Source organism: Hipposideros armiger, unplaced genomic scaffold (genome assembly GCF_001890085.2).
Source record: "Hipposideros armiger isolate ML-2016 unplaced genomic scaffold, ASM189008v1 scaffold_159, whole genome shotgun sequence".
Taxonomy (NCBI): domain Eukaryota; kingdom Metazoa; phylum Chordata; class Mammalia; order Chiroptera; family Hipposideridae; genus Hipposideros; species Hipposideros armiger.
The window spans coordinates 3,274,771-3,288,130 of record NW_017731509.1 but is presented as its reverse complement, the minus strand read 5'-3'; the positions used below and the strand labels follow the sequence as shown (position 1 = coordinate 3,288,130).

The window sequence follows — 13,360 nt, the reverse complement described above, 5'->3', positions numbered from 1 at the left end:
TCCCAAGCCAGTTCTTAACCAATGCGCCACTCGGCCGGCCCTATCTCTTTAGATTTTAAGAAGGATTCAAATGCAAATAACAAAAGATGACAAAAGGAAGTTGTGTCCCCTTGTGTGAGTTATAAATTCTTGTCATAAATTAAAATCACCCTTAGAAAACGACATGGCCTTTCCTTTTCATTACTATCCTCTGTTCTCACAAAAGAAATTTGAACATTACTTCTACTCGGTTCTGAATTTACTGAGCTTAATAGTGATTTTTTAAATTCCTGCAAACGAATGCTTGGACGAGGGGGTGATAAATGAATCAAAATGTATGTTCCTCAAAGTAAGGCTGGTCATTCCCAAGTCCACACTTTACTTAAATTCCTTTTCATCCGTGGGACCAAGGTCCCTTTAGCATGGCCTCTCCGAAAGAGGCAAGTTAGGTTGGTATCAACTATTGTAGCTGCCCATCTTTGGTCTTGCCTCAAACAATCACTGTCACCTCAGCATTTGGAAGCAATTTCTGAAGGATGCTGTTTTAAGCTGGCAGCACCCAAAGAACAGGAGGCGCACCCAGCAGGGTTCTTTCTGATGCCTCCCCCGCAAGCCTGGCTGGGTGGTAGCGGGGTCTCCATAGAAGACGCGGCTCTAAAACCAGTCCCAGGCCTACGCCTGCTGAAGGAAATGAAACAACACTCCAATATCCGCTCTTGCACACTCTGCAGGATCATCTAGAATTCTTCACACGGACATTATGAAGATATAAGCGCAGGAACCCTACAATCCTGCTCACCCCCTGAGGACGGCAAGCGTTTGCCAATGCGCCTGTGCCTGGGTCGGGCAGGGGTGGAGCCCGCGTGCTGACGTGCGTGGGAGCGTGCTTACGTAATGGGCCGGAGAGTAACCGTCCACCGGCTTCGCACCTCAACTATCGCTGCTGGGGTTTTTTATGGGGTTACTCTTGTAAAAAATCTTCCTTAAAGGCGGAGTGCTGCGCTTTTAGGCTGTCTCTATCGAGTTGCGCCAAGCGGAGCATTTGTGAGCTGGTTCTGGGGCAAAAATGGTAGCTGGGGCCAGGGAGACATCAAAACGCCCATAGGCGTCCCAACCCCTGGCACTGACAGATGGTCTGGTCCTTGATCTACCTCTCCAAACCAGGAAATTCTTTCCTTGGCTTCCCCCCAACCCCCCTCCAACTTTCTGCAAACTCAAGAAGTAGTTTCTTAGATGTTCAGTGTGGTTAAGTACATCGGTAGCTATAAGAATGATTAATTTAGGGAGTTTGACTCCAACTGAAATTGTATTATCCCTATCAGGTTCTCAAAATGTCAGTGGTCAAGGAGCAGCTTCTTGAGAATCTAATTGAGGATAATAAAATCTCTCAGCGGAAGATCACCATTGTTGGAGTTGGTGCTGTGGGCATGTCTTGTGCTATTTGTATCTTACTGAAGGTAAGTGATAATAAGGCTACCCTGTGGATGAAAATCAAGTAAGCACATTTAGGTCTTGTAGATGTTGAATTCAGGGTTGCAGGGCTAACCCCTTGACAGCAAATATGTATACTGTCCTCTGATTTTGACGCAATTTAAGAAATATTCATTTGGAATTCACCATGTGTTAGGCATTGATATACTATTTTAAATTTATTTAGGGCGACCGGTTAGCTCAGTTGGTTGGAGCATGGTGCTGATAACACCAAGGTTGCTGGTTCGATCTCTGCATGGGCCATTGTGAGCTGTGCCCTCCCTATAAGAATGAACTATGCCATTGTAGCATGAAAGCAATGGGTAATCAATAACCATGGCTGTTCCCCAATATATATATTTTTTTAATTGGGAAATTGGGGGAAGGGGAACAGACAAGTTGCTGTCTTTTTGTTCTTCAGTCTAGTTGTGGAGGACGTTGCTTTACTGGCCCAAGTATGTGGGATCCGAACCGGGGCCTTCTGGCGTTCCAAGCCAGCTCTTAACCAACGTGCCACTCGGCTGGCCCTAAAATTTTTTTTAAAAGTTTATTCATAGGATGCATGTTGATTGGATTATTTTGTTGAATATTATAACATTTTCTGTTGAAATGATCCATGAATTGCCTTCCTTGAAGTGTATGTAATGGGTGAAAATCATATTTCTCAATAGCTTATACTTAAAAAAAATTTTAATTGTGTATTACATGCTCATTGTAAAACAAAAAGTACCAAATTTAAGAAAATAACAATGGAAGTTCTTTAATTTCCCTTTTTGTTTCCAGAGCATCTTTTCATGTGATTATTGGCCATTTGTCAATCTTCTTTGGAGAAATGTTTATTTAAATCCTTTCCCCATTTTAAAATCAGGTTATTTGTTGTTGTTCAGTTGTAGGAGTTCTTTTTATAGTCTAGATATTAACTGCTTCCCAGATACATGATTTTCAAATATTTTCTCCCATTCCATGCGTTTCCTCTTACTGTGTTGATTATGTCCTTTGATGCACGGAAGTTTTTTATTTCAATTTATCATATTTTACTTCTGTTTTCTGTGCTTTGGTGTCATAACAAAAAAATCATTGCCAAATCCAATGTCATGAAGCTTTTCCTCTATATTTTCATCTAAGAGTTTTTTAATTGTAGGTCTTACATTTAGATCTTTGATCTATTTTGAGTTAACTTTGTATATGGTGTAAGGTAAATGGTCCAACTTCATTCTTTTGCATGTAAATATACTATTTATTGAAAAGACTGTTCTTTCCCCATTGAATGGTCCTGGCACCCTTGTCAAAAATCATTTGACCATAAACATGAATTTATTTCTAGGCTCTCTATTCTGTTTCATTGCTCTATATGTTCCATTACCACACTGTTTTGATCACTATAGCTTTGTTTTGAAATTGTGAAGCATGAAATCTCTAAGTTTGTTATTTTTCAAGATTGTTTTGGCTATTCAGAGTCCCTTGAGAGTCTATGTACATTTTAGAATGTATTCTTCTATTTCTTAAAAAAAAATGCCATTGGGATTTTGATAGGGGTTGCATTAAATCTGTAGATCACTTTGGGTAGTATTGACATCTTAACAATATTAAGTCTTCCAATTCATGAACTTGGGGTTTCTTTCCATTTATTTTGTCTTTAATTTGTTTCAGCAACATTTGGTAATTTTCAGTGTACAAGTCTTTTGCTTCTCTAAACATTTTAAAGGTATTATTTAATCTTTATAACAACCTTAAGAGGTAGGTACTGTTATCTCCATTTATAAATGAGAATATTGAAGCACGGATGTTAAGTACCTTGAACATGGTCAAATGGCTAGTAGGTTAAGGGGCCAGAATTCAGACCTTGGCAATCTGGACATAGACCCTGTGCTCTTAAAGGTTTTACTATATTATTTAGACAATTTTTGGAAACCTGCAAAGGGAGATGACAAGAAGAAGCAAAATCAGTTAAATTCCAGAACCCCAGAAAGGCTCAGGAATCGGAAGTACCAGTTGCCTCACAAGGTGGAGTGAGAGATGGGAAAAATGACAGGAGGATTGGTTGGAAGTTTATATGATGAGATGGAAAAGTACATATTCTCTTATGCACCTTAATCAACTAGGCAACCACCTCTCACATCCCAGCAGACAAGGAGAAATAGTTTCTTTGGAGAAATTGAATCAGACAGTCTCTGCACTCAAGACAGTAAGGATAATAGAGGACGGACATCTAATTGAAAGCAGTAGAATTAATTGAAAGATTAATGTCTATATGTTAGACAGTGAGGCAAGGACCCTCTTACTCTCACTGGGCTTCTAGAAAGCAGACTGTCAGACAAAGATGGGATATAGAAAAGAGATAAGATTATAGGATCAATCAGGAGGTCCAGTAGTTGATTGATGTTTCAGTAAGAAACAAGAAAGAGCAGAGGGCTGGCAGATTGGCTCAGTTGGTTAAGAGCTCGCTCAAGAGTTTGAGCTCTGAGCAACAGTGGTTCGATGCCTGGCCCAAGCTGAGCTGCTGCTGGGCTGCCAAAAGGTGGTAGGATGGCTCAGCTGAAAAAAAAAAAGAAAGAGCAGGAAGAAATTTATTCAAGAGATAAAAGAAAAATTCTAAAACTGAAATACATGAGTTTGCAGACATAAAGAATTTACTGAGTGTTCAGCAACACAATGAATCAAGAAAAGCCTACTCCAAGGGGCGGCCAGGTAGCTCAGTTGGTCAGAGTGCAGTGCTCTTAACAACAAGGTTGCCGGTTTGGTCTCCACATGGGCCACTGAGCTGCGCCCTCCACAATTAGATTCAAACAACTACTTGACTTGGAGCTGATGGGTCCTGGAAAAACACACTGTTCCCCAATAAAGTTAAAAAAGAAAAAAAAGAAAAGCCTACTCCAAGGCATATTATCATGACACTTCAGAACTCCAATTTTGAGAAAGGTCAGTTGTTGGAGTCCACTTATTTTTATACTAGAATCTGTTGTACGCTGGCAAATACTCAAGTGAAGCAGAACAATTCAGGACCTTGTCTTCAGGTCACATTGATGTGAATTGTGAGATAAATGGAAAGTGATAAGGAATATAAAAATATGCATATTCATATAGTCCACTGACTTAAAAGGGACATAGGGACTGTAGTGAGTGCCATAACACTTGCATATGTCATCAAAAGGTGGATTTTAAAGGGTTTATAAGGATGTGTAAAGTTTTTAAGAGTAGGTAGTCGTACAACCTACTTCTTTGTCCTGTAAAGAGCAGAGGGGCCATAGCTGTTTTCCTTAGATTGATTTTTAGTCTCTTGTTCTCTCCCTTACTATGATTACTCTGGAACTCCCTGGAGAAAAGTTCCTAGGATGTTCATAACTATTCTTATAAGATTCTGGCAGGCTGAACAAGCCCAGGGTCTCTATTTGGAATTCTATTTGAGAAATGACTCTCATAGATGTCGTTAATTCTTTAAAAACAAACAAGAACTTTTAGGGATTATCTGAGTTCTGCCTTTGACAGTCAAGACAAGTGGAGCTGGAAAGATTGCCTTAATAAGAGAATTTTCTGGTAACCTGTTGAGAAGGGAGATTTAATCAAATTGGGAATATAATTTAAAAGCAGGCTGTGTTGTTTATTAAATTATTGTCACTCAGCTCCAAATCCAACTCTCTATACTCTGCTTTGTGTTGCTGGCGCTGGCTCTCTGCTTCATCTTTTCCTTCTTTACCAGTTGGCACCCTGTTAGGTTCCGTCAGTAGCGGCACTAGAGGGAAGTTGGAAGGCAAAAGCGGAGAAGTGACGTCCTGCTTCCTGTTGGCTTGTTCTGGTCACAGCCGTTTCAGCTGCAGCCCTTTGCCTCAGTGGTCGCAGCTGGTTCTAGTCTCCAGTTTCTTTTGGCACTCCTGGCATTGGCCTCATCTTGCCTCTTCCGTGGTATCAGCAGCAGCCCGATTTTGCCTTCTCCGGAGTTCTGAGACTAGCTCCATGAAGCACCTCATTTCGCCTCTCGCTCTGTCTCTTCAGCATTAGGGGAGGTAGCTTCAAGCTGCAGTTACTATCTCTGGGTTACCTCAAGTGTTACCTTTTTGCCCTTTCAGCCCTCCAGCATCTGTCTAACCAATTCCCCATATTAAATTCCTTCTGGTGACATGCTTGGAGTGGTTTCTATTTTTCTGTCCAGACACACACTGATGTGAAAATGGATCCGTAAACATGATCTGGTCTTTTTATCAGCAGAAAAGTGATGTGCGATCCTTCTGGATGAAACTGCTTGTCCTCCTCCTAATCCTGATATATATAACATATAACTTCATAAATTTTGGAATTCACAGTTTCCCAGAAAGGCCAGATGGTACCTGATCTGAGAAGAAAACATTAGTAAATAGGAACTTTGATCCCTTTTCCTCACTTTGGAACCTGGCCACTGGAATACACTCCTGCATAGTTCTAGACTGTGTTGCATGTGATGAAAACCCAATTCAAATTGGAGTAAGCAATAAGGAGACTATATATTGTTCATATAACTAGTAAAATCTAAGAGTAGAGCTAGCTTCAGGTACTCAGATTCTGGAATTCAGACATATCAATACACAGCCTCTGTATATCTTGGTTTATAGTTCCCCTGTTGGCTTAATTCTCAGGCACAGTCTTTCTATGTGGTGGTAAAGATGGCTGTACAATTTGTTCTTAGAGTCTATGTCATTCTTAGAGCTTATGATTCCAAAGGAAAATGAGAATTTCCCATCTTCCATTTTCAAACCTTATAGGCATTGTGCTCATTTGTTATGTCTGGGCCATATGCTCTTTTATGAACTAATTGCTGTGGCCAGATGTCTACCCCTAGGCTGGAGGACTGACATTAATAGTGCTGTACTGAACCACATGGAATGGGTTCCCACAGGTGGCTACTTTTTTTTTTTTTTTTTTTAAGGAGGGCACCACTCACATTGGCCCATTTGGGGATTGAACCAGTAACCTTGGTGTTATTAGCACCATTTAGAGCCAACAGAACTAATGGGCCACCCCCTACTTTTCTATTTTGGCCACCATTGATGCATACTAAAAACTTCAGCCAACTCAGAAATTAGGCATAAGAGTTAAATAAAATCCTTTGAAAGAATTTCATAACTTTTCATTCATTTAAGCTGTTATCTGAAGTGGAAAAAAAACCCAACCCTAAAAAATTTAACAATTATATGAAGGCAAAGGAATTAGTAGGTTTTGTTACATTCTGTTGTTTACCTTGACTTCTGGTCCTTCTAGGCATATTCAAAAACTGCCATTTTTATCTATTAAAAATATAACTTTCCTCTGATTATAAAATAGCCACACAAAATTTTTTCTCACTCTACTGAAATTGAAATAGGAACATTTTCCAGAACATTTTGTTCATAATTTTCATGTATTTTAGGATTTGGCTGATGAACTTGCCCTTGTTGATGTTGCAGAAGACAAATTGAAGGGAGAGATGATGGATCTCCAGCACGGCAGCCTTTTCTTTAATACTCCCAAGATTATCTCTGGAAAAGGTTAATTTTAGTTTTGTCAAGTTATTTTCAGAGCTTTAAAAAAAATAATGAATTTTACCAAACTGATAAATATAGAATTAAAAATAGGACCATTATCATTATAACATATAGTTTAAAAGTTTATTTTATTTTATTTATTTATTTAAAAAGAACATTTCACTCTCTTGTAGAAAATTTGGTGAATATACAAAAGTATAAAGAAAAATTTAAATCTCTGCTAATATCTTTGTGTATTTCCTTTTTCTGTTTGGTTTTTTTTATAACTGGTCTTATATAAATGCTTTTTAAACTTACCGTTCTGTCTTATAGATTTTCCGAAGGATATACAAACTTGAGTAGTTTTTGTAATATTATTGATATAGTTATCTGTACTCTTTAACCTGGTTTTCTTTTTTGTGTTTATAGAGGATCATGTTTCAAGTTATAGCGTGAGGATATATTATAGAACAGGAAATAGAGAGCTTGTCTCCATTAGCATTAGCATCATGTCTTGACCAACTAAGAAGCCTCAGAGAATTAGGAAAAATAATTATCATGCACTAAAGTGTATAGTACACTTTTTGGAAATATTTGAAGAGATTACGATTAAGCATTTTTGAGAATTGATGAAAAACATCAACCCACAGATTCAAGCCAAAAAATCCCAAGAAGGAACCACCTAGACACATTTTTGTCACATTAGAGAACGCTAAAGACAAAGAGAAGAAAAAATTGTCAAAGACACATTACCTGCAGAAAAGAGGGAGGGTGATAGACTGACTTATCAATTACAGCAGTGACAACAGATGACAATGGAATGATATCTTAAATGTCAATCTAGAATCTGTATCCAGTAAAATATCTTTCAAGAATAAGGGTGAAATAGACATTTTCAAATAAAGACTGAGATATTGTAGTTACCATTAATTACAAGGTCTGAGATGCAAGGAAAAAAAAGAGCACAGAAAATGGTGGGGCAAATCTAAATATACATCAGTTGTATAAGACTATAATGTCTTAGGGGATTAAAAAAAATTAAATTTAGCATATAAATCTGGGGGTGAGAGGTGGTAGTGGTAAATGAAGTAATCTAAATTCTCCAATCACTAGGGAAGAGGGAAAGTCGATGATTAACTTTGGACTTTGATAAGTTAAATATGCATGTTGTAAGTTCTGTGACAACCTTTAAAGAATAGAAACAGTGTGTAACCTCTAAATTAGCAAAGGGAAAGAAGTAAAATTAGAAAAAATACCCAGTGAATCAAAAAGAAGATAAAAAAGAAAAACAAATATAAGAAGAGGGACAACATATAGAACCAAGTAAGAGTTAATCAAGGATGTCAGACACAACGTTATTAATTTAAAAATCCATTATATTTCTGTGTGTCAAAAACAGGCAAGAAAACCTAAAACTAATATTTACAAAGTCATCAGAAATAGGAAGTACCTGGAAATAAATCTAATAGGACATGTATAAGAGCTTTTATACAGAAAATAATATAACTTCATTGAAAAATATCTAAGTAAATGAACAAATATGCCTTGTTCATAAAAGTCTCAATATTGTAAGATGTCCATTCTTTCCATATTGATAAAAGATTATAGGCAATGACAACAAAACAGATTTTGTTGTTGTTGTACGTGGTAAACTAATTTTAAAATTCATCAAAAATTCAAAGGTCTAAGAATAGACAAGATGCTTTTTAAAAACATTGTTAAAATACTTATTTTGATACAGCCTATCATAAGTCAGAGTTTCCACTCTGCCCCAGATGCATCTGTATAGTAAGAACCTGGTACCACCCAACTGGTGAATGTCTCAATGATGTCCCATGTCTTATCCCAGCCAGAGTGCGAACCTTCCATGTTGTCCCTGTCCGTTGATTGCTTCTATCCAGGTGACCAAATAGTCTTTTATCTCCAAAGTAGGCCTAATACATTTGATTCATGCATTCCAGGATCTACACCCCACTTAAACCCCACATAAATTACGAGCAGAGTAAAGCTCCAGTGGATGGAAAACTGGCCACACTTGAGCTGTTGCAGCCTCCGCTTGACCTCTGTGTTCAGCTTCATCATGGAAGAAGCCTGGGCTGCACAGTCAACAAGACACTCTTGAAAAAGAACAAGGTGGTGAGAACTTACTTTACCAGATATCAAGACTTACTATAAAGCTACACGAATTGAGTGCAGAGACACACAAAAAGATTTTTGTATAACGCTGATATTACAGATCATTGGGAAATTTATTGACTTATAAAAAATGTTTTTCTTATGGTAATGGTTATTTTTATGGAAAGAAATAAAATTCAACCCTTACCTGATAATATACACAAAAATTAATTCCAGGTTGGTTAAAAACCAAATGTGAAAAGCAAAACTTTAAAGCTTCTGTTTAGAAGATAATATAGAATGTCTTTATGACTTCAGTGTAGGGAAGAATTTCTTAAACACAAAGACACAAAAAGCACAAACAATAAAGGAAAGAATATAAAGTTTAGAGTTTGCGTTCATAAAAAAACACTGTAAAAGAGTGAAGAGACAAGCCATAAACTGAGAGAAGGTATTTACAACATAAACAACTGACAATGGAATAATTTTCAGGATAAAAGTACTCGTGTAATAAATAAGACAACTATACGTAGCCCAATAGAAAAATGGGAAAAGACTTGAACATTTCACAGAAGAAGAAATTCAAATAGCCTATAAATATATGAAAAGAAAATCTCATTAGTAACCAAGGCAAGGAAAATAAAAAGCATATTAATATACCTTTATGCACCCATTAGATGGGCAAGTGTGATAATATTGTTTGTCAGGATGTGGAACAATAGGTGCTCTCATACATGACTTGTAGGAGTATGTAATAGTAAAACCACTCTGAGTAAGTTTGTCTTTACCTGGTGATGTTGAACATGAACATATCTCATAAATTGCTCTCCTAGGTATATTCCCAAGAGAAACCTGTGCACATGTACACTAGGATACATGTACAAGAATGTACAGTGGTGTAATTTGTAATAGTCCCAAACTCAAAACAATTCAGTGACTATCAATACTAAGTTGTATAAAGTATGCACTGTGATATTACACAGCAGGGAAAGTGAACTACAAGGACACACATTAACATGGATGGATATAGATGCATAATAATTAGCTAAAGTCATATTTACCTTATGATTAAAAAACAATTTAATATGTTGTTTAAATAGGCATAAGTGTTAAACTTTTTTTTTTAAAGCTAAGGTGATTTTCACCACTCAAGAATGGTTGGTAACCTCTGAGTATGAAGGATGTATTAGGGGCACACAGGGGCTTCCAAGATACTGGAATGTTCTGTTAATTTGTGTGATTTTTACAGAGCTGTTAATCTTAACATTTAAAAATTTGAACATGCATTCTTCTATATAAATGATATAGTTCATAATAGAGCACTTTGAAAATAAATGTAGCGAGCTCTAATGAGGAAGAACAATGGAATGTCATTGATTACCTACAGATGTTTTAGATTTTCTCATCTGTACAATAGTTAATGCGGACCTCAAGTGCATGGAACATATTGGGTTGTTGGAAAAGTCATGACGTATTTTTTCTATGTTTTTCGTTGCAAAAATGTGTCATGACTTTTCCGACAACCCAAAAGAAGGTGCTAAGATATTTATAGAAGAAAGAGAGGAATATGAGATCAGAACCTGTTATTATGGATCTTATGATCAAGTTAGGGGTATAAATATGCCATAACCGTGGGAAAAGATCATAAGGCACTATATATAAGAACTATTTGAGAATTATAGGCAGTAATTCAGTAATGCTATAAAAGTTCAGTGAAGTAAGAGAATAGTATTTATGAATGATTAGGGGATGCTTAGCAAAGCAATTGGTATTTGAAGTACTTGATTAATAAAATAATAATAATTGCTAAAATTTATTGAACATTTAATATATACTAGTCACTGCTCTGAGTATTTTATGTATATTAAATCACTGAATCATTTAAAAAAAAACCTGTGCTTCGCTCATTCTTTCTGACGAGGAACTGAGGGTCAGAGGAGAGGGCAAAATACGTATCCAGGGTCAAACAGATGGGAAGTGGCAGAGTCAAAATATAGGCAGTTGGACCTCAGAGCCTTTGCTCCAAACCATTATGGTGTGCTGTCTCAGAGGACTGAGTTATACTTAGAAAGGAAAATAAATGTCAGGTAGGGAGATGATAGTATTAACAGAATCAGGGCACCTGGAGAATCTGACATAAAAATAAGACAAAGCTAGTAAGATAATTTGGAGGCAGATTATGAAGGCTTGACATTTTACTTTGGTATACAAAGTAAATTTGTATACAAATTTGTATACAAATTTGTATACAAATTGGTATACAAATTGGTATACAAAGTGAATTTGTTGGGCACAATAATATTTCAAATTATTTGAACTGTGGAGAGATGACTCTGGAGAAGTTCTAAGGGTTTTTGTCCATTTATCCTCTAAACGTTGAGGTGGGAAGAAAGAAGGGAAAGAGAGAGACAGAGATTGAGAGATTACTTTGGACTTATGTGGTTAGACACGAGTTTATGGAAGGTGAACGTCAAACAAGTTCTTTGAGCAAGAATGAGGAGACTGTGCAGAGAGAAGAGAACTTCCTCTTGTAAAGCTTTTACTTGATAGAAGGGAGAAATAATTTCTTAGGTTAATGTGAAACATGTCAGCCTAAAAAGGACATCTTTCTAAGTTTGTCTTCTTAGTTAAAATCTTTACTGGGGCAGGAAAAACATAAAATGTTAATGGTTTATAAATTGGATTAGAAAGAGGAGAATGACTATAAATGAAGATGCAATAATATCTTTAAAATTAAGAGCACAAGATATCCTTTTCAACAGAGTACAAAATAACAAAAAAAAATAGAGATGGGATATAGAGGAGATTTTATCTAATTTAATTTTTGACATCCACATGAAAAATTACTTACAGGTACAATGTTTTAAAAAAAGTCCAGTATGCGATTGTGAACATCATATCATTTGTCATTTGATTTAATAGGAGAAACAGTTTTTCAGTTAGTCATCAGATTTAGAAGGTAGTTTATTTTCATGTGTGGATCAAAACTCACTTGTGATCTCAAATTCAGTCTCTTATAATAATTAGAAATAAATTCATTCTCACTCTTAGAATCCTGATACACACACATAAAATGTCAGAATTCCAAGCTTCTGATACAGATGGTGTTTCTAAGAAGCCAGAAATCTGAGTTGCATTGCCTTGGGCCTTAATAACAAATGAGAATGTGGGCTTAAAAGGATAGTAGGTTCTGTTATTATTTTAAAAAAAAAAAGCAGGCCGACCCAGTGGATCAGTTGGTTAAGAGTTGGCTTGGGAGTGCAAGCTCTGAGCAGCAGGATCACCGGTTCGGATCCCACATGAGGGCCAGTGACACTGTACTCTCTACAGCTAAGATTGTGAACAACAGCTCAACCTGGAGCTGGGCTGCCGTGAGTGGCTGGCAATGGTGTAGGCTGCAGTCCCTGCTGCAATGGGCTGCAGTAAGCCACTGTGAGTGGCCATCCAATGGCCAGCGACCAATCTGCCTCAGCTGGGAAGAGCTCAATGATCACAATACCAACATGGGCCAGTAAAGCGACGTCCTCCACAACTAGACTGAAGAACCAAAGGACAGCAACTTGTCTGGTTCCCTTCTCTGATTCCCCAACGCTGTTCCCCTCCCCCAATTCCTCAATAAAATCTTTAACAAAACAACAACAACAACAACAAAAGCTGTGAGAAAATTAGTAAGTCATAGTGTCAAGACTTCCTTCAGGTTATACAAGATAACATTATTACATGGAAAATCTGTTCATCTCCAAATGCCAGACATGAAGGTATATGAGTACTTTAATACAAAGGTCATACAATAGACTTTTAAAGAATTAAGGCACAATGATTATGGCAGTCTTCATATAAATATTGTCTTTTGTTTTCCTTTTAGATTACAGTGTATCTGCAAACTCCAAATTAGTTATTATCACAGCAGGTGCACGGCAGGAGAAAGGGGAAACTCGTCTTTCCCTGGTTCAACGTAATGTGGATATCATGAAATCAATCATTCCTACCCTAGTCCATCATAGTCCTGACTGTAAGATGCTTATTGTTTCAAATCCAGGTAAGTCTTTTTTCTTTTGTTTAGCTGCATTAGGATGGTCTTTCCATACCATTCCTTTAAAAAAAACCAAAAACAACAACTTAATTGAGGTAACATTTATGTACAATAAACTGCACCCATTCAAAGTATACAATGAGGGGCTGGTCAAGTGGCTCAGTTGGTTAAGAGCTCACTCAAGAGTTTGAGCTCTGAGGGCCGGCAGAGTGGCTCAGTTGGTTAAGAGCTCGCTCAAGAGTTTGAGCTCTGAGCAACAGCGGTTCGAGTCCAGCCCGAGCTGAGCAGCCGC

At 37.2% G+C, this 13,360-nt stretch overlaps 1 protein-coding gene and 1 pseudogene across 3 annotated transcripts in view; one reads left to right on the top strand and one right to left on the bottom strand.

Annotated features, from left to right (window-relative positions):
- Positions 1–1,009: 1,009 nt before the first annotated feature.
- The window catches only part of LOC109387489 (L-lactate dehydrogenase C chain), a 28,632-nt gene continuing 16,281 nt past the window's right edge, over positions 1,010–13,360 (top strand). The window contains exons 1-4 of one of the 3 annotated variants that reach the window (XM_019651414.1): positions 1,010–1,023; positions 1,302–1,436; positions 6,827–6,944; positions 12,901–13,074. In XM_019651414.1, coding sequence (XP_019506959.1) covers positions 1,311–1,436; positions 6,827–6,944; positions 12,901–13,074 — 418 coding nt within the window. In that variant the 5' untranslated portion in view covers positions 1,010–1,023; positions 1,302–1,310. Of the gene's footprint in view, positions 1,024–1,301; positions 1,437–6,826; positions 6,945–12,900; positions 13,075–13,360 lie in introns of those variants that run through there. The other 2 variants (XM_019651416.1, XM_019651415.1) reach the window with 2 other exon arrangements.
- On the bottom strand, positions 8,838–9,002 carry LOC109387451 (mitochondrial import receptor subunit TOM7 homolog pseudogene; annotated as a pseudogene).